Here is a 21,048-nt window from a genome sequence, read left to right as displayed (position 1 = left end):
TGCGATTCCACCCTAGACCAGCCCAAGTTGTCAATTTACTCAAGAATAATGAAAGTGAAAATAAAAACTGCAAATGCTGGAAATCTTAAATAAACACGGAATATGTTAGAAATCTTCAGTAGGTCAGGCCACGTATGTGGAAAGGGAAATGGAGCCAATATTTCAGTTTGAACCTTCTTTATCAGAAGTCATATTTAATGCTTGGTTACATCACATAATCATACAATGATAAAAGTAGCCATTTTGCTCCAAGGTACTGTATTGACTATTGAAAAACCAATGCAATTAATCCGGACACTTCTGTTTTGTTTTCCAAATAGCTCTGTCAATTCCTCCTTTTGCAAAAGCACTTTGGATTCCCCTTAGTTCCATTAAATTTCTATCCTATATATCATAGACACAGAAAATAGAAAATAGATCAGCACAGCACAGAAACAGGCTGTTCAGCCCACAATGTGTGTGTCGACATAATGCAAAGTTAAACTAATCTCCTTTGCCTGCATGTGATCCACATACTGCCATTCCCTGACTATCCCTGTGCCTATCTAAAGCCTCTTAAATGCCACTATTGTATCTGTCACCCCCACCAACCATGGCAGCGTTTTCCAGGCACCAACCAGTCTCTGTGTAAAAAAAGCTTTCCCTACCCATCATCTTTAAACTTTCCCATCTGACCTTAAACCCCCCTTGACTGATTTTCTCTCTGGGGTGTTCGATTGGTCAGGGTCTTCATTCTCTGTTCATGTCCTGCCAGAGGGCTGACAAGTGCTCACTGGTCGCGCATATCTTTGGCTAAAGCAGCTTGCTCTGAGGATAATGTTGCACAAATACAGTGTTTTAAATGGTGATGTGGACCTATAATCACTGAGATAGGGATGCAAACCCACGCTGCACCAGTGCTATTTTTTTAAACTAACATACACTGTGTTTTATGCAAGTAAATGATGGACCAGCAAGAACCCAACGGGAAGGTATGCTAAAGGGCCTGTCCCACTGTACGAGGTAATTCAAGAGTTCTCCCGAGTTTCCCCTGATTCGAACTCGGAGAATTACGGTAATAGTCGCTCGTAGGTACTCGGGGCTCTCGTGGACATTTTTCAACATTTTTTGCGTTTCCCGAGTACCTGCCATTAGCATTACGAGCCGCTAAGAGATGTCCCGAGTACCGATGTACCCGCTACGTACATTCTACGTACTTACCACGAGTTTGATTTTTTTTTTAAACTCGGGAGAGCTGTTGAATTACCTCGTACAGTGGGACAGCCCCTTAATGCTACACAGGAGGGTTTAAACTAGATTGGCAGGTGTGGAATCTCGTGCTGGACAGAGGCATGAGAGAGGCTAGAAGTTGGTATGGAGGGTAATGTGGGGAAGGTTTGTGGATAGATAAGGCAGGTGAAAGGCGGAGAGCGAGGAAGGAGGGTTGGTTTAAACTGCCTGACAGGTAAGGCAGGTGAGCTTAGGGCATGGATAGGTACGAGTGACTGGGATGTTGTAGCCATGACTGAAACCTGGTTCAGGGAGGGGCAAGACTGGCAGCTCAATGTTCTGGGGCACAGGAATTTAGGAGAGATAGGGGTGAAGGAAAAAGAGGGGGGGGGGGGGTTGCATTGTTGGTTAAGTGGGATATCATGGTTGTGTTCAGAGGTGACATTACGGGCGGTTCGTCTAGTGAGGCGAGATGGGTGGAGCTGAGGACCAAGAAAGGGATGATCACCTTGTTGGGGGTGACTACAGACCCCCGAATAGTCAATGGGTATTAGAAGAACAATGTGCCGGGAGGTTGCACACAGCTGCAGGTCAAATCAGGTTGTTGAAGTAAGGGATTTTAACTTTCCCAATATAGACTTGGAAAAATCATAGCGTGAAGGGTTCAGATGGGGTGCAATTCCTCAAAAGAGTTCAGGACAGTTTTCTTAAGCAGTATGTGGAGGCCCCCACATGTGAGAGGGTGACGCTGGATCTAGTATTGGGAAATTGGGAAGGGAAAGTTAATGAAGTGTGTGTGGAGGAGACTTTTGGGATTAGTGAACACAGTTTGATTAGTTTTAAGATAGGTATGAATAGGGATGGAGAAGGTCCACGTGTTAAAATGCTCAACTGGGGTAAGGCCAACTTTGAGGGTATGAGAGAAGGTCTCGCTCAAGTTGACTGGAGCAGGTTATTAGAGGGGAAAGGAACATCAGCCAAGTGGGACGTTTTTAAAAGTGTACTGAAGAAAGCTCAGGATGGGTACGTCCCTGTTAGAGTGAAAGGGAAAGCAGGCAAACGTAAGGAAGCTTGGCTGACGAGGGAAATTGAGACGTTAGTCATAAACAAGATGGATGGATGGGACAGGTATAGGCAGCTGTGATCAAGTGCATCCCTGGAGGACTTTCGGGAACTAAGGAGTAAACTAAAAAAGGAAATCAGAAGGGGAAAAAGGGGCCAGGAGATAGCGCTGGTGGGTAGCATTAAGGACAATCCCAAAATATTTTTTTGAAGACGTGACCAAAAAGGTTGATAAGGACAGAGCTGTAGATGTTGTGTACATGGACTTCAGTAAGGCGTTCGACAAGGTTCCGCATGGTAGGCTGTTCTGGAAGATTAGATTGCATGGGATCCAAGATGAGATAGTAGCGATGTTACAATACCTACCTTCAGCGATGCAGCAGTTCTGCCACTGGCCGTGTGCGCGACTTTGGTGCCTTTGAGGGGGGAGGGCGGGATTTAAATGCCATCTTCTCCTGCCTGTCGGAGCAAACTTTCTCAGGCTGTTCAGCTGCTGCAGAAAAATCGTTCCGACTTCCGTTCTCGGAAGTTTTTAAAAAAAAATCGCGGGACAATTTAATCCCTGGAGTAAAATAAAAAGCTACTTCTAACGCCGTCAACGCCTACAACGGTACGGATCTCACGTAGGGGACAAAATATAAGGTAAGTCGTTTATTTTACATATAAACTTGCTTCTTAGGATGACTTTAATCCAAATTTCATTGGCGAAAATGCGATTTTGGCCCCATATGAACCAGCAGTGTTTTTTCTGCCGATATGGGGTTCAAATTCACTGCAACCGCAACATTCCAATCGATCGTGTTCCACAAAAACCCACTCGCAAGATGATTAAAATGGCCATTAATTTACGGGAATTAAACATTAATTTCCTTCCATTTGTCCTATAAATTCATGACAATGAGATTTAAAAATCATATTATATTGTGAATTGTGTGAATGTTATTTGGACCCAGGATATTTAAAAATGTTAACCTTTTCTTAAGAAATGGATAGATGTTTAGATCTAGTGATTGAATTTTGGAATTAGCTACAATTTGGTAACTAACTAATGATATGCTTTAATTTCAGGTCATCCAAGTAAGATTGTTTCATATTTGTTTCAGAATGCTTTAATCTATAATAACTGAAAATTTCATTCAGTTCTCTTAATTTTTAAGAAAGTTATGGGGTTTTGACTGTCCTCGATCACAGCTTTTGAGTTAAGTCAATGGAAAAGCAATAGGGAACAAGATGCTAATTTCAGAGTATGAAAATGGCCATAACTTTTTTTAATACTGAAGATATGAAAGTGAATTAGGTGTCAAATTAAACTTCTTTTTATGCTTTATCAGATGGGATAAATTGCAGACTTGATTTTTAAAATCTCAAAATGTTGTAACATTGCTAGAGATAGCTGAATGGATAGCAAATTGGCTCCTTGGAAGGAAGCAGAGGGTGATGCTGGAAGGTTGCTTCTCAGACTGGATGCCTGTGACTAGTGGTGTGCCTCAGGGTTCGGTGCTGGGCTCGTTACTGCTGGTCATCTACATTAATGATTTGGATGAGAATATACAGGGCAAGATTAGCAAGTTTGCTGATGATACAAAAGTTAGTGGCAGATAGTGAAGATGGTTGTGAACGATTGCAGCAGGATCGAGATCGAATGGCCAGGTGGGCGGAGGAATGGTTGATGGAATTTAATACAGAGAAGTGTGAGGTGTTGCATTTTGGGACGTCGAATAAGGGCAGAACCTACACAGTAAATGTTTGGCCTCTGGGTTGTGTTGTAGAGCAGAGGGATCGAGGAGTACAGGTGCATGATTCCTTGAAGGTCGAGTTGCAGGTTGATGTGGTCAAAAAGGCTATTGGCACTTTGGCCTTCATCAGTCAGAGGATTGAGTATAGAAGTTGTGAGGTCAAGTTGCAGTTGTATAAGACGTTGGTGAGACCGCATTTATAATATTGTGTTCAGTTCAGGGCACCATGTTACAGGAAATATATTGTCAAGCTTGAAAGGGTTCAGAAAAGATTTAGGAGGATGTTGTCAGGACTAGTGGGTGTGAACTATAGGGAGAGGTTGAGTAGGCTGGGACTCTATTCCATGGAGCGCAGGAGGATGAGGGATGATCTTATAGAGGTGTACAAAATCATGAGAGGAATAGATCGGGTAGATGCACAGAGTCTCTTGCCCAGAGTAGGGGAATCGAGGACCAGAGGACATAGGTTCAAGGTGAAGGGGAAAAGATTTAATAGGAATCCGAGGGGTAACCTTTTCCTACAAAGGGTGATGGGTCTATGGAACGAGCTGCCAGTGGAGGTAGTTGAGGCTGGGACTATTCCATCATTTAAGAAACAGTTAGACAGGTACATGGATAGGACAGGTTTGGAGGGATATGGACCAAGCGCAGGCAAGTGGGATTAGTGTAGCTGGGACATTGTTGGCCGGTGTGGGCGAGTTGGGCCGAAAGGCCTGTTTCCACACTGTATCACTCTATGACTCTAACTGTCTTCTTCTTTCAGCTTGTCCAATGCAAAATCAATTGATAATGTCAACAGAGGTGGCTCATCACCTCTCCCAAAGCAAAAACAAAATGAATCGCCCTCACCTGCCCAACCACCCTGACAATTTTCTGTAGTAATTACCAAGTGCACGAGCTGAAACAGGTCTGCCCTCAATGAACTGCCCTCCACTGTAAGTACAGGTGCACAACCTTTTATCCGAAGATCCAAATAACGAAAACCTCCGAATAGCGGCCATTTTTTCGGTCCTTGAAGAAAGGTCCTTGAAAACGTTCACCGAGGGCGGCCGGCAGAAGTGACAGCGGAACCTCCGGTCGGTCCTCGAAGAAAGGGGAACTAAATCCCCATTCATAAAAGAGAAGGTGAGGGTATATTGCGCGGGAGGGTTAATAATTGACAATATGCTGCTGCCTGCCCGCTGAGTTAAAAAGTTCCCACGGTAGACTCACGATACACAATGTATCGAGCAACAGATTGTCGCTCCCTTCAGTTTCACCCCACCTACACCCCTCTGCTTCCCGGCCATGTGTGTGACCCCTTCCCTCCCCTCTCCAGCTCCCCGCCCATTGCACCGGCGCGGGGGCTTTGCACTCACTGTCTTCACGTCGGCGATACCAGCAGGACCGTGCCAGTCACCGGAGACGTCAGGACCAACGGGACACCGACCCCCAGGCCCACTGCAAGTACGGAGATCCCAGAGACCCACAGCCAGCAGCAGCCCAGCCCCGTTCCAACTCCAGAGGAAAACTGCAAACTGGCCAGAGACGTCAGGACCACCAGAAGCCGTTCCCCGAGCTGCGCCCCCTCATCGGGACACCGACCCCCAGGCCCACTGCAAGCACGGAGATCCCAGAGACCCGCAGCCAACAGCAGCCCAGCCCAGCCCCGCTCCAACTACAGAGGAATCTGGGTTGCGGATGACGGGGCGCAGCTCGGGGCGTCGTAGGGGCCCATCGGGGAGCGGGTTCCTGTTGGTCCTGACGTCTCCGGCCACCTGCCACCCTCCGGGAACTGTACCGCCCTTGCAGGAGAGTGGGGTTGTTTGCAGTTGTAGAGGAAGGGGGCAAGGGCGGTACAGTTCCCAGTCTCAGCTCCAGTCCAGGGGGGTGGCCGGAGACGTCAGGACCAACGGGACACCGACCCCCAGGCCCACTGCAAGCACGGAGATCCCAGAGACCCACAGCCAGCAGCAACTCCAGCCCAGCCCCGCTCCAACTCCAGAGGAACACGTAGGGGCAGAAGCTGATGGTGTGCAAGGTACGTCTTGTTCTTGGGGTGGCGGATGAGGGGGCGCAGCTCGAGCTGTGGGCGAACTGCCACTTGTCGCCGTAGCGGCCCATCGGGGAGCGGATTCCTCTGGAGTTGGAGGGGGAGAGGGGTATTGTGCTATTTGATCGCCCCCTGCTATCCCAGGGACAGGGAGACACAGCGGCTTTTTAGACTGGTGGGCAATCACTTCCAAAGTTCTGCCCACACAGTCAGTACACCTCTCCTACACTGCATTTCATACAAACATTTATTCTGCAAGAAAAAACGACATTGAAGTCTCAAACTCGCGACCGAGTAACTGCCAGGATCAAGGCGCAAACTCGCGACCTTGCGGATATGAGCCGAGCACTCTACCACTGAGCCAGCCATTAAAATCTACGCTAAACATTTTCCATTCCGAAGACCGACAAATTCTGAATTACGAAAAGTGTCTGGTCCCAAGGCTTTCGGATAAAAGGTTGTGCACCTGTATTGGCATCTGTTCCCAGAGGCCTACTACTCTCCAGGGAAAAAAACACCTCTTGACATCTAACCTAGATAAATGGCATCGTACCGATTAAAATGTGATCTTGTGTCCTCCCTAATCTAATTAAATACAATAAATTTCCAAACAAAACAAGATGCATTCCCTTAGGTACACACAATTGCTGGGGAAACTCAGCGGGTGCAGCAGCATCTATGGAGCGAAGGAAATAGGCGACGTTTCGGTAAAATTTCGGTAAAATGTTCCTTCGATATTCCAGCATCTGCCGTTCCCTTTTGAACAAGATGCATTCCCTTTATTGTCTTACAAATCATGTTTCAATGGACAGAAACCTGCAAATGGAATTTTACTCATTTTCCACAGTTGTTCCACCCCTCCATTATTTTCCCTATCGTCAAATTGGTATAATCGATACATTGGCCACACCAACGCTGATGGCCTTGTAGCCATGTCCCAGTGATTTCTGATATGCCACGTCCTCTCAACTTCGAGCTCTGCATTTATTTAGCTTGTTCCTTCTGTTCTGTGGAATTCTTTGCCACAGAAGGCTGTGGAGCACGTCAACGGATATTTTTAAGGCAGAAATAGATAGATTCTTGATTAGTACGGGTGTCAGGGGTTATGGGGAGAAGGTAGGACAATGAGGTTAGAAGGGGGAGTTAGATCAGCCAGATTGAATGGCGGAGTAGACTTGATGGGCCGAATAACTTAATTCTGCTCCTATCACTTATGATCTTATGACCTGTGTTGATTTATAAATGATGCTTATTGGGACCAGACAACTATTTGACCAAGAAAAATCCAGTAGCTACTAATAGAGGCATCAGGAGCTACTAACTTGGCATTAAAACTGTGAAAAGTCTTCAGGAGATGGGGAAGGGGAAGTTGGAGATCAGTTTGAAGCAGGAGGTGGTTGAGTTGGAGAGCGGGAAGTCGAGAATATGTTTGAGGCAGAGAGGGTGAGGTGGAAGAGTGACCCAGGGTGAAGGGTGAGCTGGAGAGGGGCTTGAGTTGGGGACAGGGTAAGTTGGGGAAAGAGGTGAATCTGGAGTAGAGGTGTGTTGGTGGGAGGGTCGAACTGAGAAAGGAGTAAGTTTAGATGAGGTTGAGTCTGAGGAAAAATGTGAAATGGGGGAAGGATGAGTCAGGCAGTGGGTGACTTCAGAAAAGGGATAAATCAGATGGAGAGAGAGGTGGGGAAGGAGTTTTCCCAGGAAAGGTGAGTTGAATTGGCGGAGCAGTTAATTTGAGAAAGGATGAGATGAGGAAGGTTAAATTGGAGGATGGGATGAATAGGGGGCAGGTGGAATAGGTGAGTGGGAACACCGATGAGCCGGAGGGTGGGGTTCGTGAGGGAGGGGAGTGGTGGGGAGGGGTTGAATCAGAGTGGGGTGAATTGGGGGTGGTCAAGAGGAGGTGTCATTTGGGGAAATGGGTGAATCAGAGGCAGTGATAAGGAGAATGGAGACTGGCTTCCAGGGTAAAGGTGAGTTGGAATGGTGAGTCGTGTCAGGATGCAGTTGGAAAGAGGGGTGAATAGGATGAAAGGAATTGAATAAAGGTGAGAATGGAGAATTGAGTCGAGGTGGGATGATGAGTAGGGGAAGGGGTGAATAGACCTGATAATTTGGGGAAGTGGTGAGGAGGAGGGGCGTGTCAGCATTTGGGATGAATTGAGGAGGTATGATGGGAAGAGGGATTAGTTGGGAGGTGAGCTGAACTGAATCTTCAATAGCCACAAACAATGTACAGGAAGACTGCAGGTTAGCTAAAGTTGTTTTTTTTTTTAATTTAAGGAGGACAGAATGGAAAAGCCAGATAACGACAGGTTGGTGAGCCTTGCATCAGCAGTATGGAAATTACAGGAAAATATTCTAAAGGGCAAGATTAATTTTCATTTGCAAAGGCAGGGCCTAATATGGATAGTCAACATGGCTGACTCACTCAATCGTGTCTCATTAATTTGGTAGCATTTTCGAAGAGGCAACAAAGAAAAATGGTGAGGGCAGGGTAGTAGATGGGGTTGCAGAGTCATACAGTACAGAATGGCAATTGTTTTGTCTGAAAATCCTGTCTTCTTCTGCCATGTGACTGAATTGCTCCAGCTTTCCCCTATCCTCTGCATTTACTTGGGAACGGCAGGGTTTCTGGGCTTCCCTTTGCAGTTGCATGGAGAGGCTCCATTGGGTATTGGCAGCTTCATTAATACAAAAACCCTCTGTATTGGCTTCAGAACAAAGAACATATAACTGAGAGCGTGTAAGGTGGAAGCACAGGAACAGGCCCAACATATCTGCGCCAACCATGATGCTAAGCTAACTAATCCCATCTGCCTGCACACGTGCCATCTGCCATATCCCTCAACTCCATGACTATACATGTGTCTCTCTAAGTGCCTCTTAAACGTTGCTATCTTATCTGCTTCAACAAACTCCCTGGCAGCTCATTCCAGGTACACTCTCTGTGTAAACAAAACTAGTCTTTTTGCATATCTTTAAACTTTCCCCCACTCGCCCCATGCCCTCTAATATGGGACATTTTGAGCCTGGGAACAAGACAACAGGATATAAACCTGTTAGAAACCTGAGTGGAGAAATGGCAGATGGAGTTTGATTTGGCAAAGCATGAGGTGATGCATTGTGTAGATCAAATGCATCAGGAAAGTGTACAGTAAATTGGGAAAAAGGCCAACTATCCACCCTATCAATATCTCTCATAATGTTATATACTTTCATCAGGTTGTCCCGCAGCCTCTGACACTCCAGAGAAATCAATCAAATTGTTTCTAACCGCTAATAAACTCCAATCCAGGCAATCTCTTCTCCACCCTCTCCAATGCCCCAACATCCTTCCTGTAGTGTGATTACTAGTACTGCACACAATACCTCAAATGTGACCTTACCAACATGTTATACTGCTGCAACATGACTTACCAACTTTTAAACCTATTCCCTCAACTGATGAAGGCATGTAATCATATGCCCTCTTTATCACTTGTGAAGCCACTTGTGAAGCCACTTGTGAAGGTCATCCCAAAATGTATCACCTCTCCCCTCTGGATTAAATCCCATTTGCCATTTCCCCGCTCAGATTTCCAATAGATTTATATCTTGTTGTATCCTTTGACAATCTTCTTCTCTGGCCAAAACTCCACCAAGTTTCTTTTTGTCTACAAACTTACTTTTCAGACCGCCTACATTTGTATCCATATCATTTAAGTACATCTCAAATAGCAGAGATCCCAGCTCTGATCTTTGCAGGGCACCACTAACCACACTCAGAAAACACCCCCACCAATTTTATATTCAACTTATCGACTCACTTTACCAAATCCTCTCCCTAAAGCATCCACTCTCCCCATTCATATCGAGCTTCCATTAGTATCATAAAATCATAGTAAATGGACAACACAGAGGAAGGCCATCCAGTCCATCATGTCAATGATGGTCAATGGAGAGCTACCCATCCTTGTCCCACCTTCCAGCATTGGGTATGTAGCTAGTCTGTGATGGGAGAGCAAAAATGGAATCAACATTATTCCATGCAGCTACCTCTAATTGTTTGTAAATAAGCCATTAACAAATTAGCTACGGCCTCTAAATTTGCCCAATTATTCATCCAATTCATTAACTCTCACAATGCAACAATTATTTTTCCGTTCTTTTCAAAAGACACCGTGTGATAAGAAGTCAATCATCAAGGTAAAGAAGGCACAACTAGAACAAAAGGAAAATTACCTCCCATTGCCAACAAATAACCATGGGGCTAGACAGCGGCAGGCCATCCCTTTGAAATCTGCAATTATGCATCCCCTCAATAATCCCAATTATCATCTGACCTCCTGCTATTGCAAACCAATCTTCCAATAAGTAAAGTGACAGGTTGGGAGGACCCCTGATGAGACTCGGCTGTCTGGCCATCTGCATGCTTCTGCTTGTATCTGTGCTCTCTTTGGAATAGGATGGGTATGAATGTCATTCGAGAGGTGAATGGCTATTCAGAGAGTGGGTAGAACAGGAATGCAGGGTCTTGAGGGAGTCTACCAGTGGATTTTGATCATCTCTGAATTGCAGGGAGGTAGAGTGTATTGTTTGAATAAGAGCAGGCAACTAATACAGGAATTAATAAAATAATTTTGAAAGGTGAAAACATGGTTGGGCTATTCTCCATTGGCCGGGCTGGTCAGGCAGAGCAGACTGCCCAGAACGGAGTTCATTTTGTAGTTTACCATCTGTGGGTATCTGCAGGGGAGGATAACCTGTCCATTGCAGAACTCGCTTGCTTTTCATGTCATAGATTTCAGTGAATTACAAATCAGGCATATTCTACAACAGGCAGGCAGGTTTTCATCTTGAATGCCATGCTGAGAGTGAGTGGAGGTGAAGAGTGTGCTCTGTCTTTCTGCCAATGTAATTTTATTTGTAATTTGTAATTTATTTATTTATTTAGGGACAGTGCATATTAATAGACATTTACATGTAATACGCAAGATTGTAGCCAGTAGCTAATTTCCATCTTTAGTCCCTCTGGTAACCAAGGTAAACACATCACAACACAATCAATCAATAAGAAAAGAGACAAAACAAAAGACAAAAACAAAACAAAACAAACAATAAAGTAAAAAAGTAGCAATAAAAGAGTACCATAGGATAATTTTAAGGTAGATTATGATTGCAGTTTTGATTTTGCAGTAACCATGTTTTTAGATGTTTGGTAAATGAGGTAAGGGTTGGCAGATCCCGTATGACGCATGGTATCGCGTTCCAGGTCTGCGACGCTCAATATGAAAATACTGACTGCCCAAAGACACTTTTCCTAAACGGGACTATACAATCACCCCTGGAGGCTGCTCTTGTCGACCTATTTGTGTTTTTCTTTATGAAGTCCTTTAACGGAGGTGGGGCTAGTCCACGGAAGATTTTGTAAACCAAAATCGAGTCCGAATATTTTATTACGTTTTCCCAGCTCAGCAGATCAAATTTCTTCAGGATGCTACAGTGATGGTACATTCTGGGCTTTTTGTCAAGAGTTTTTAGGGCTTGTTTATAAGCAATTTCAACAGGCTTTAGTGTGGACTTACATGCCAGTGACCAAGTTGTTATACAGTAGGTCATGTATGGCACAATCATTGCATTAAAGTATAGTTTGGCTGAATCAATAGTTAAATTATTTCTAATATATCTAAAATTGGACAAATTAAATTTAATTAAATTTACTGTTCTTTTCACCTGTTGTTTGAAACAGAGCTGTGAATCGATCACGATTCCTAAATATTTAAACTCATGTACAATTTTAAGTTTTGTTCCATGTACAAACACATCAGGATCTCCATCAGTACCTGCCTTTTTGGAGAAAAACATACAGACAGTCTTTGACACATTAAGATGTAGATCAGAAAACTGCAACCAGTTTGACACATTAATCATAGCAGCTGATAGGTCTTGTGCAGCTTGATGTTTGTTTTTGGCATGTACATACACAACTGCATCGTCAGCATACATCTGGCAAGTTACATTTGATGTACAGCTACTTGGTAGATCATTAATGTACAGACTGAATAATAGCGGTCCCAAGATTGAACCTTGAGGTACACCAAGAGGGGTTTTAGAAGTTGCAGATTTACTGTTGTGCACTCTAACACATTGTTTTCTCTGTACCATATTTGACTCAATCCATTTCATCGTGCTCAAAGAGAGGTTAAAATAGGACAATTTGGTCATCAAGATCTGGTGGTTCACAGTATCAAAGGCTTTTCGTAAATCAAGAAAAACAGCTATAACACCACCTGCATCAATTTTGGACTTCAGATTTTCCAAAAGGAAGCAAAGTGTCGTCTCAGTGGAGTGATATTTTCTGAAGCCAAACTGCATTGGGTTTAGGGTATATGGACTATTGTTTAAATGTTTAATTATCTGTCCTGCAACCCATTTTTCAGCTATTTTGGAAATTGCCGGGAGAATGCTTATTGGTCTATAATTACTAATTATAGTGGGATTTCCTGATTTTAAAATTGGAGTTATTACTGCAGATTTCCAAGAATTTGGGAATACACATTCGTTTATGGACTTGTTGATGATGCTGGTAATTGGAGCAATGAGTGACTGCTTATGAGCTTTAAGAAACATTATATCCATACCAAAAGCATCTTCGGCTTTTGAATTTTTAAGACGACAAATAATCCTGTTAACCCATGGCTGAGACACTTCATTCAAAATAAGAACCGGAGAAGCAGTGTTCAGCGGCATAGCATGTCGGACTGCGGAACAGGAACTATGAGTCAAGTTCTTCATAGAATCTATAAAATACGTGTTAAGGGCTGTTGCAATCTCATTTGGATCATTAGTCAGATTTTCATTTAGTTGCAACTCCCTAATGTTCTTGTTGATGATATTATTTCCAGTTAGTTTCCTTATGTTTGTCCAAATCTCCTTAGTATTACCTCTTGCATTGCTTATTACATTAATAAAAACGTTTGCCTAGCATTCCTAAGGAAAGCAAACAGGCAAATTTTCCATCACTTCATTGACGATGTACTCACATGCCCTGCCTAGCCATTGTTTACTGCTGAGCTGCCAGTCTGAGTATAAGATGAGGGGAAGAGCATCACAGCACTTACATTGATGGGTTTTGCCCCTCACTTGTTATTCTTCAAATATAACTTTGCACCTTCTTAACTTCCCCAGCAAGGGTTCATTTGGTAGCAGTCTCTGAGGCAAAAGTTTACAGGTTTAAATGCCAAGTCCAGAGACCTCAGTGGACAAGTTTAGACAAAGTCTCACCATGTGCAAGCTACAGTCTGGAATAAGATTGATCATTTCCCAGTTGTCCCAAAGTGTACCAGTTCAACACTCTCCAGAATACAGAAATCCACAATTGTCACCCCACCCAAAACTGCACAAATACCTCGTCTTCCTCGACATCAGCTCCGAACCTGTGACCTCCTCCAAAGGCAGCAGATGTCAGATGATCTCAGTGGATAGTTTCCCTCCTTGACTTGAAAATATATCGCACTCCATTCATTATTGCTGGATAATGAATGGAGTTTGAGTATCAATTCATTCTACGGATGAAAGGATAATCGTTGCCCATCTAACAATGGGAACAGGTTCATTAGCTTAAGTAGGCATCTCACTACCACCTCCTCAAAGGTAATTTGGAATCAGCACTAAACACTAGCCTTACCCTCAATGTCCAAGGGTTGAATAGAGCACCATAATACTCATCACACTTGCTAACTTTTATTTTTAGGTAAAGTGCAAATATTTAACCAATGGATTATTACACAATGTTTACTTTATTTTGGTTTATTCTAATAAACTGATTATTATGCGCTTTTATTTTTTCAGCTTTGGAAATTATTATTGTAATATCAATTGTCATTTGATGCGTGCTGTTGGCATAAAGTGAACTTGAGATTCATCTATTGCAGAAAATGCTGTTAAGCTGCCTTATTTTTCTGTTCAGTGGTTAATTATTCACAGTGGGCTATCGTGTAAGTAGGTGATATTTTGAATGAGCAGCTGAATATACATATTCCTTGGTTTTCTTTGCATTTAGGTGACTGGGAGTCAAAATCAGTCAGGTTATATAATGGGACCGATGCCATTAAAATCTGGTTTCTGCCATTGATCGTAGCTGAATATAACCCACCCAGTTATCTAATTAACATAGAACATGGAACATAGAAAAGTACAGTACAGGAAAATACCTTTTGGCCTGCAATATCCACATGGCAAGCTCACATCTGCCTGCTTATTCCATTCCTAAAGGTGAAGGGTCTTGCTGTTAACTGTATATTTCCCCCTCTTAAAGTGCACCATCTCTTACTTGCGCAGATTCCCTCCATATCCATTTGCCTATCTAAAAGCCACTTAAATTCCTCTTAATCGCCACCACTCCTGGCAGCACATTCCAGGCACCCCCCACCCTCTGCGTATAAAACATGCCCAACGCATCTCCTTTAAACTTTCACTTTAAAGCTATGACCCTATTTATGTCTCTCATAATTTTACATACTTCTATCAGGTCTCCCCTCAACCTACAGCATTCCAGAGAAAACAATCCAAGTCTGTCTAACCTCTCCAAATAGATAACACTCTCTAATCCAGGCAGCATTCTGGTAATGCACCCTCTCCAAAGCTTCAACATCCTTCCTGTAATGGGGCAACCAGAACTGTACACAATACACCAAATGCAACCTAATTAAATTCCTATAGAGCTGTATCATGACTTATTTACTCTTAAACTGTATTCCCCGATCAATGAAGGCAAACATCCCACATGCCTTCTTTACCACTCTATCTACTTGTTTAGTTTGGTTAGGTTTCAAGGTGCAGCATGGAAACAGGCCCTGTACTCCACTAAGCCCATGCCAACTCTCGATCACCCATTGCCATTAGTTCTATATCATTCACTTCCTACACACTTGGGGCAATTTACAGAGGTCAATTAACTGACAAATCCGCACATCTTTGGAATGTGGGAGGAAACCAGAGAACCCAGAAGAAATCCACACGGTCCAAGGGGGAACGTGCAAACTCCACACAGACAGCACCCGAGGTCAGGATCGAACCCGAGTCTCTGGTGCTGTGTGGCAGCAGCTCTACCAGCTGCACCACAGTACCACCCACGTTCAGGGAGCTATGACCCCAAGATCCCTCTATTCTTTAATACTGTCAATGGGCTTGCCATTAACTGTATACTTTCCCCTTACATTCAACCTTCTAAAGTGCAATATCTCATACTTGCTTGGATTAAACTTGATCTGCCAATTCTGGTAGCTGAACTGTGTCTTACTACACATTTTGATAGCCTTCCTCACAGTTCACAAACTCCAACAATCATGTTTTTTTCTGAAAACATATTAACCAACCCATCTCCAAGTCATCTATATTTATAGCAAACAACAGCACGAACCCTTAAGGAACTCCCGCCTGTCACAACTATCTAGCCAAAATTATTGTCTTCCAGCAAAACCCTCTGTTGTCTATTAGTACACTAATGCTGACTCCAAATGGCTGAATCCTGTGCATCTTAGTCTTCTGGGTCAGCCTGCAATGGGGGACTTTATCAAATGCCGTACTAAAATCCATATAGACTACAACCACCGTCTTACCCTCTAGGATCACATAATTCTGAGCAGGAATTGCACACCAAGTGCTACGCCATCAATCTGGTGCCTTGACTCATAATATCTCTACCACTCAATGAATGATTGCCTCTACCAAAGCAATATCAAACAGAGTCCATATTTAAGAGCAGACATGAAAACCGTGCAGACACTGAATCAGCTCACATAATATTCCATCCGCAAATGAATTTTTAATACTGACTCAACATACATGAAACTCTCTGCCAATGCAATTTTACGAACTCTATTCCTTAGTGTATGATGCAGAAGTGATTATTGCTATATGGCTCTTTTGCATACTGCAGACATACTGTAGTTGCTTAATCACCATTGTGTTTGCTGGAATTAAGGTACAATGACAAATGGGGAAAGATCTCAGGTCAGTATAGCTTGTTACATAGAACTGTCATGCTAGTTCCATCACATCAAGCAGGTTCCACAATCCACCTCATTTCTTGGAAGAGGTAAATACATTTGGAAAAAAACCTTCAGACAATCAAAATAATTCCAAAGAATATGACTTTCCTAAATAATGAAGAAATAAGAGTGTATTGTTACTTACATTTTGCCATAATCCCACAGTGCACAGTATGGATTAAAAGTTCCCTAAAAATAATCAAAGACAATAGTTATAAGTACACCTCCTCAATACACTCTTTTTGGCCAATGAGATAGGCCACAAAAAATGGTCTGCTTTCATCATAATTTCTTTGGGTGATAAAATAAGAAGTTACCATTATCACTAATATCCACATCCCAGGTATACATACACCATGTGGAGGATGGAACTCCAGATGCTGGTTTACATAGAAAAAAGACACACAATGCTGGAGTAACTCGGTGTGTAAGGCAGTGTTTATCGGCGACCCATATGAAAAACACACGCATGGTGAAATCCAACTTTATTCCATTAAGTATACAGGAACATTAAAACAGCCAGCTGCTCACGTCTGGGAGGGAGGGAGGGGGGGGAGGGAGGGACGGGGGGAGGGAGGGAGGGGGGGTGGGGGGGGGGGGGGGGGGGTATTCTGGGAGAGGAGAGAGAGAGAGAGATAGAGAGAGAGAGAGATGAGAGAGAGGAGATAGATAGAGAGAGAGATAGAGTATAGAGAGAGATAGAGAGAGCTCTCTCTCTCTACTCTCCTCTCTCTCTCTCTCTGCTCCTCTCGCGCTCTCTCGTTCTCTCTCGACTCTCTCTACTGCCTTCTGCTCTCTCTCTCTCTCTCTCTCTCTTCTCTCTCTCTCTCTCTCTCTCTCTCTCTCCTCTCTCTCTCTCTTCTCTCTCTCTCTATCTCTCTCGCTCTCTCCTGCTCTGCTCTCTCTCTCATTCTTCTCCTCCTCTCTTCCTCTCGTCCCATCATCTCTTCTCATCTCTCTCCTCTCTCTCCTCTCTAACTCTTCTATCTCTCTCCTCGACTCTCCTGCTCTGTCCTCTCGTCTGCTGTCTGCCGAGGCTACAACCTAAAAAGCTTCTCCTCTCGCTTCTCTCTCTCTCTCTCTCTCTCTCTCTCTCGCTCTCAGAGAGAGAGAGAGAGAGAGAGAGAGACTTTGTGTAGTACTATAATACCATGTAAAGGGTGGCATGCACATATGTGTGGTGAAGGTTATAAATGGCGTGAATTAATAATGGTTAATCTACAGGCTGCATCTCTGGATAGAAGGAATGGGTGACATTTTGGGTCGAGACCCTTCTTCAGACTCAATGGGTGATATTTCGGGTCGAGACCTTTCTTCAACCCGAAATGTCACCCATTCCCACTATCCAGAGATGCTGCCTGTCCCGCTGAGTTACTCCAGCATTTTGTGTCTTGTACATACACCATGATTGGAACATTACACCATGAATGGTAGGGTTCCAGGGTGTATTAGGAAACAGAGCACAAGTCCTTAAAACACCAATGATGGCAGCAAATGTAGATTCATTGGTGAAGAAGGCAAATGTATCTGCTGGTATGATGCTTCTCAACTCAAGATTATCCTGTGCAAAACTGACGGGTTGGTCTTGGGGGATGGAGGCTCCAAGTTTCCTTGGAGCTGCATGTGGTGAACTTGGAGATACTTACATTCGCCAAGTGAGCCAGTTCGATCTCCAGCAAAGATTCGCTAATTTGTGGTTCCGGTCTAACTGTTACAGCAATCACTTTCGAATTCACAACTGTGTAATTTCTGGAATAGAAGAAACAAAAAGAGGAAACATTGAACAAAACAATTGTACCAAAGAAAATAAACCGGCTCCTTGAATTCAGATTCTTCCCCAGAAGCAATTAAAGTTCAAGAAATAGTTAAAGTCATAAACTCCGGAAGTCACACAATACAGAAACATGCCATTCGACTCAACATGGCCATGTGGTTATCTATATTAATAGACAATAGACAATAGACAATAGGTGCAGGAGTAGGCAATTCGGCCCTTCGAGCCAGCACCGCCATTCAATGTGATCATGGCTGATCATCCCCAATCAGTGCCCCATTCCTGCCTTCTCCCCATATCCCCTCACTCCACTATTTTTAGGTGCCCTATAGTTCTCTCTTGAAAGCATCCAGAGAACCTGCCTCCACCACCCTCTGAGGCAGAGAATTTCACAGACTCACCACTCTCTGTGAGAAAAAGTGTTTCCTCGTCTCCGTTCTAAATGGCTTATTCCTTATTCTAAAACTGTGGCCCCCTGGTTCTGGACTCCCCCAACATCGGGAACATGTTTCATGCCTCTAGCTTGTCCAAGCTATAAACAATCTTATATGTTTCGATGAGATATCCTCTCATCCATCTAAACTCCAGAGTGTACAAGCCCAGCTGCTCCATTCTCTCAGCATATGACAGTCCAGCCATCCCGGGAATTAACCTTGTAAACCTACGCTGCACTCCCTCAATAGCAAGAATGTCCTTCCTCAAATTAGTGGACCAAAACTGCACACCAAAACTGTGGTCTCACTAGAGCTCTGTACAACTGCAGAAGGACCTCTTTGCTCCTATATTCGATTCCTCTTGTTATAAAGGCAAACATGCCATTCACTTTCTTCACTGCCTGCTGTACCTGCATGCTTACTTTCATAGACTGATGAACAAGGACCCCCAGATCCCGCTGTTCTTCCCCTTTTCCCAACTTGATGCCATTTAGATAGTAATCTGCCTTCCTGTTTTGCTACCAAAGTGCTACCAAAAGTGCTAAAAAATATTATTCTCATTTACCAACAATCAGTCTATACCTTGGTGATTCAAGTACCAGTCTAGATACATCTTAAATATCGTGAGAGTATCCCCTTGCCAGATTTCAACCACCATATGGGTGAACATTTTATTTCTCAGATCCTCATTAAACCTTGTAGTCTTTACCCTAAACCTATTCCATTATGTTTTAGAAATCTGTGTTGCGGAGATGTTTACTATTATCACTCCCATTTATGTCTTTGAAATTTCAGTGTACCTCTGTCAAGAACGGGTCCTTTTCAGAATGGCAGGCAATGGCGAGTGGAGTGCCGCAAGGCTCGGTGTTGGGGCCACAACTGTTTACCATATATATTAATGATTTGGAAGATGGGAATTAGGAGCAACACTAGCAAGTATGCGGATGACACAAAGCTGGGTGGCAGTGTGAACTGTGAAGAGGATGTTAGGAGGTTGCAGGGTGACCTGGACAGGTTGAGTGAGTGGGCAGATGCGTGGCAGATGCAGTATAATATAGATAACTGTGAGGTTATCAACTTTGGTGGCAAAAACAAGGGGGCAGATTATTATCTCAATGGGATTAGGTTAGGTAAGGGGGAGGTACAGCGAGACCTGGGTGTCCTTGTACACCGGTCACTGAAGGCTGGCGTGCAGGTACAGCAGGCAGTGAAGAAAGCTAATGGAATGTTGGCCTTCATAACAAGAGGATTTCAGTATAGGAGTAAAGAGGTTCTTCTGCAGTTGTATAGGGCTCTGGTAAGACCACATCTGGAGTATTGTGTACAGTTTTGGTCTCCTAATTTGAGGAAGGACATCCTTGTGATTGAGGCAGTGCAGCCTAGGTTCACGAAATTGATCCCTGGGATGGCGGGACTGTCATATGAGGAAAGATTGAAAAGACTAGGCATGTATTCACTGGAGTTTAGAAGGATGAGGGGATATCTTATAGAAACATATAAAATTATAAAAGGACTGGACAGGCTAGATGCAGGAAAAATGTTCCCAATGTTGGGCGAGTCCAGAACCAGGGGCCACAGTCTTAGAATAAAAGGGAGGCCATTTAGGATTGAGGTGAGAAAAAAAACGTTTTCACCCAGAGAGTTGTGAATTTGTGGAATTCCCTGCCACAGAGGGCAGTGGAGGCCAAATCACTGGATGGATTTAAGAGAGTTAGATAGAGCTCTAGGGGCTGGTGGAATCAAGGGATATGGGGAGAAGGCAGGCATGGTTTATTGATTGGGGACGATCAGCCATGATCACAATGAATGGCGGTGCTGGCTTGAAAGACTGAATGGCCTCCTCCTGCACCTATTTTCTATGTTTCTAAGTTCTCCCCTCAACTGCATACATTCCAAGGTAAACGAACCCAGGTTATACAGTCTCTTCTTTTCATGGAACTCTCCATCCCAGGCTACATCCTGGTAAATCAGTTTGTGGGTGAGGGGAGACTGACTTGCTTTCTACTCTCCACTGCATCAGGCTTGGGTTCAATGCTTGTATGACTTTGCCATTGGTTCCTCAATACTTAGAGAATGGAGCAGCTGGGCTTGTACACTCTGGAGTTTAGAAGGATGAGAGGGTAGCTCATTGAAACATATAAAATTGTTAAGGACTTGAACACGCTAGAGGCAGGAAACATGTTCCCGATGTTGGTGGAGTCCAGAACCAGGGGCCACAGTTTAAGAATAAGGAGTAAGCCATTTAGAACGGAGACGAGGAAACAACAGAGAGTTGTGAGTCTGTGGAATTCTCTGCCTCAGAGGGCGGTGGAGGCAGGTTCTCTGGATGCTTTCAAGAGAGAGCTAGATAGGGCTCTTAAAAATAGCAGAGTCAGGGGATTTGGGGAGAAGGCAGGAACGGGGTACTGATTGGGGATGATCAGCCATGATCACATTGAATGGCGGTGCTGGCTCGAAGGGCCAAATGGCCTACTCCTGCACCTATTGTCTATTGTCTACTCCCTAAGGCCCTACCATTCATGTGTAGGTTCTACCTCTATTGATCCTACCAAAGTGCAGCTTCATCCAGTGGACCTCTGGATGATAGTTGCTCATTCACAACCAATTCAATTAATTTCACATGGTAGCAAGAAATGGATAAAGTCATTGGATGCATCAAAGGCTGTGGACCCTGACAACAATCTGGCAGTAGTACTGAAGACTTGCCTCAAGAACAGACCTGGACAACCATAATACTATCTCACAGGACCACCTCTTGCAGTATCGTGGA

At 43.9% G+C, this 21,048-nt stretch overlaps 1 protein-coding gene across 6 annotated transcripts in view; it reads right to left on the bottom strand.

The window, feature by feature from the left end:
- Window positions 1-21,048, bottom strand: part of adgrb3 (adhesion G protein-coupled receptor B3) — a 713,405-nt gene that overhangs the window by 210,418 nt on the left and 481,939 nt on the right. For all 6 annotated transcript variants that reach the window (XM_033021883.1, XM_033021886.1, XM_033021887.1 and 3 more), the window contains 2 exons: window positions 17,717-17,819; window positions 16,216-16,259 (listed from right to left, as the gene is read on the bottom strand). In XM_033021883.1, coding sequence (XP_032877774.1) covers window positions 16,216-16,259; window positions 17,717-17,819 — 147 coding nt within the window. The remainder of the gene's footprint in view (window positions 1-16,215; window positions 16,260-17,716; window positions 17,820-21,048) is intronic.

This window comes from Amblyraja radiata, chromosome 5 (genome assembly GCF_010909765.2).
Source record: "Amblyraja radiata isolate CabotCenter1 chromosome 5, sAmbRad1.1.pri, whole genome shotgun sequence".
Classification (NCBI taxonomy): domain Eukaryota; kingdom Metazoa; phylum Chordata; class Chondrichthyes; order Rajiformes; family Rajidae; genus Amblyraja; species Amblyraja radiata.
Note: the sequence above shows the minus strand (reverse complement) of the source record. Positions and strands in the feature narration are given on the sequence as shown.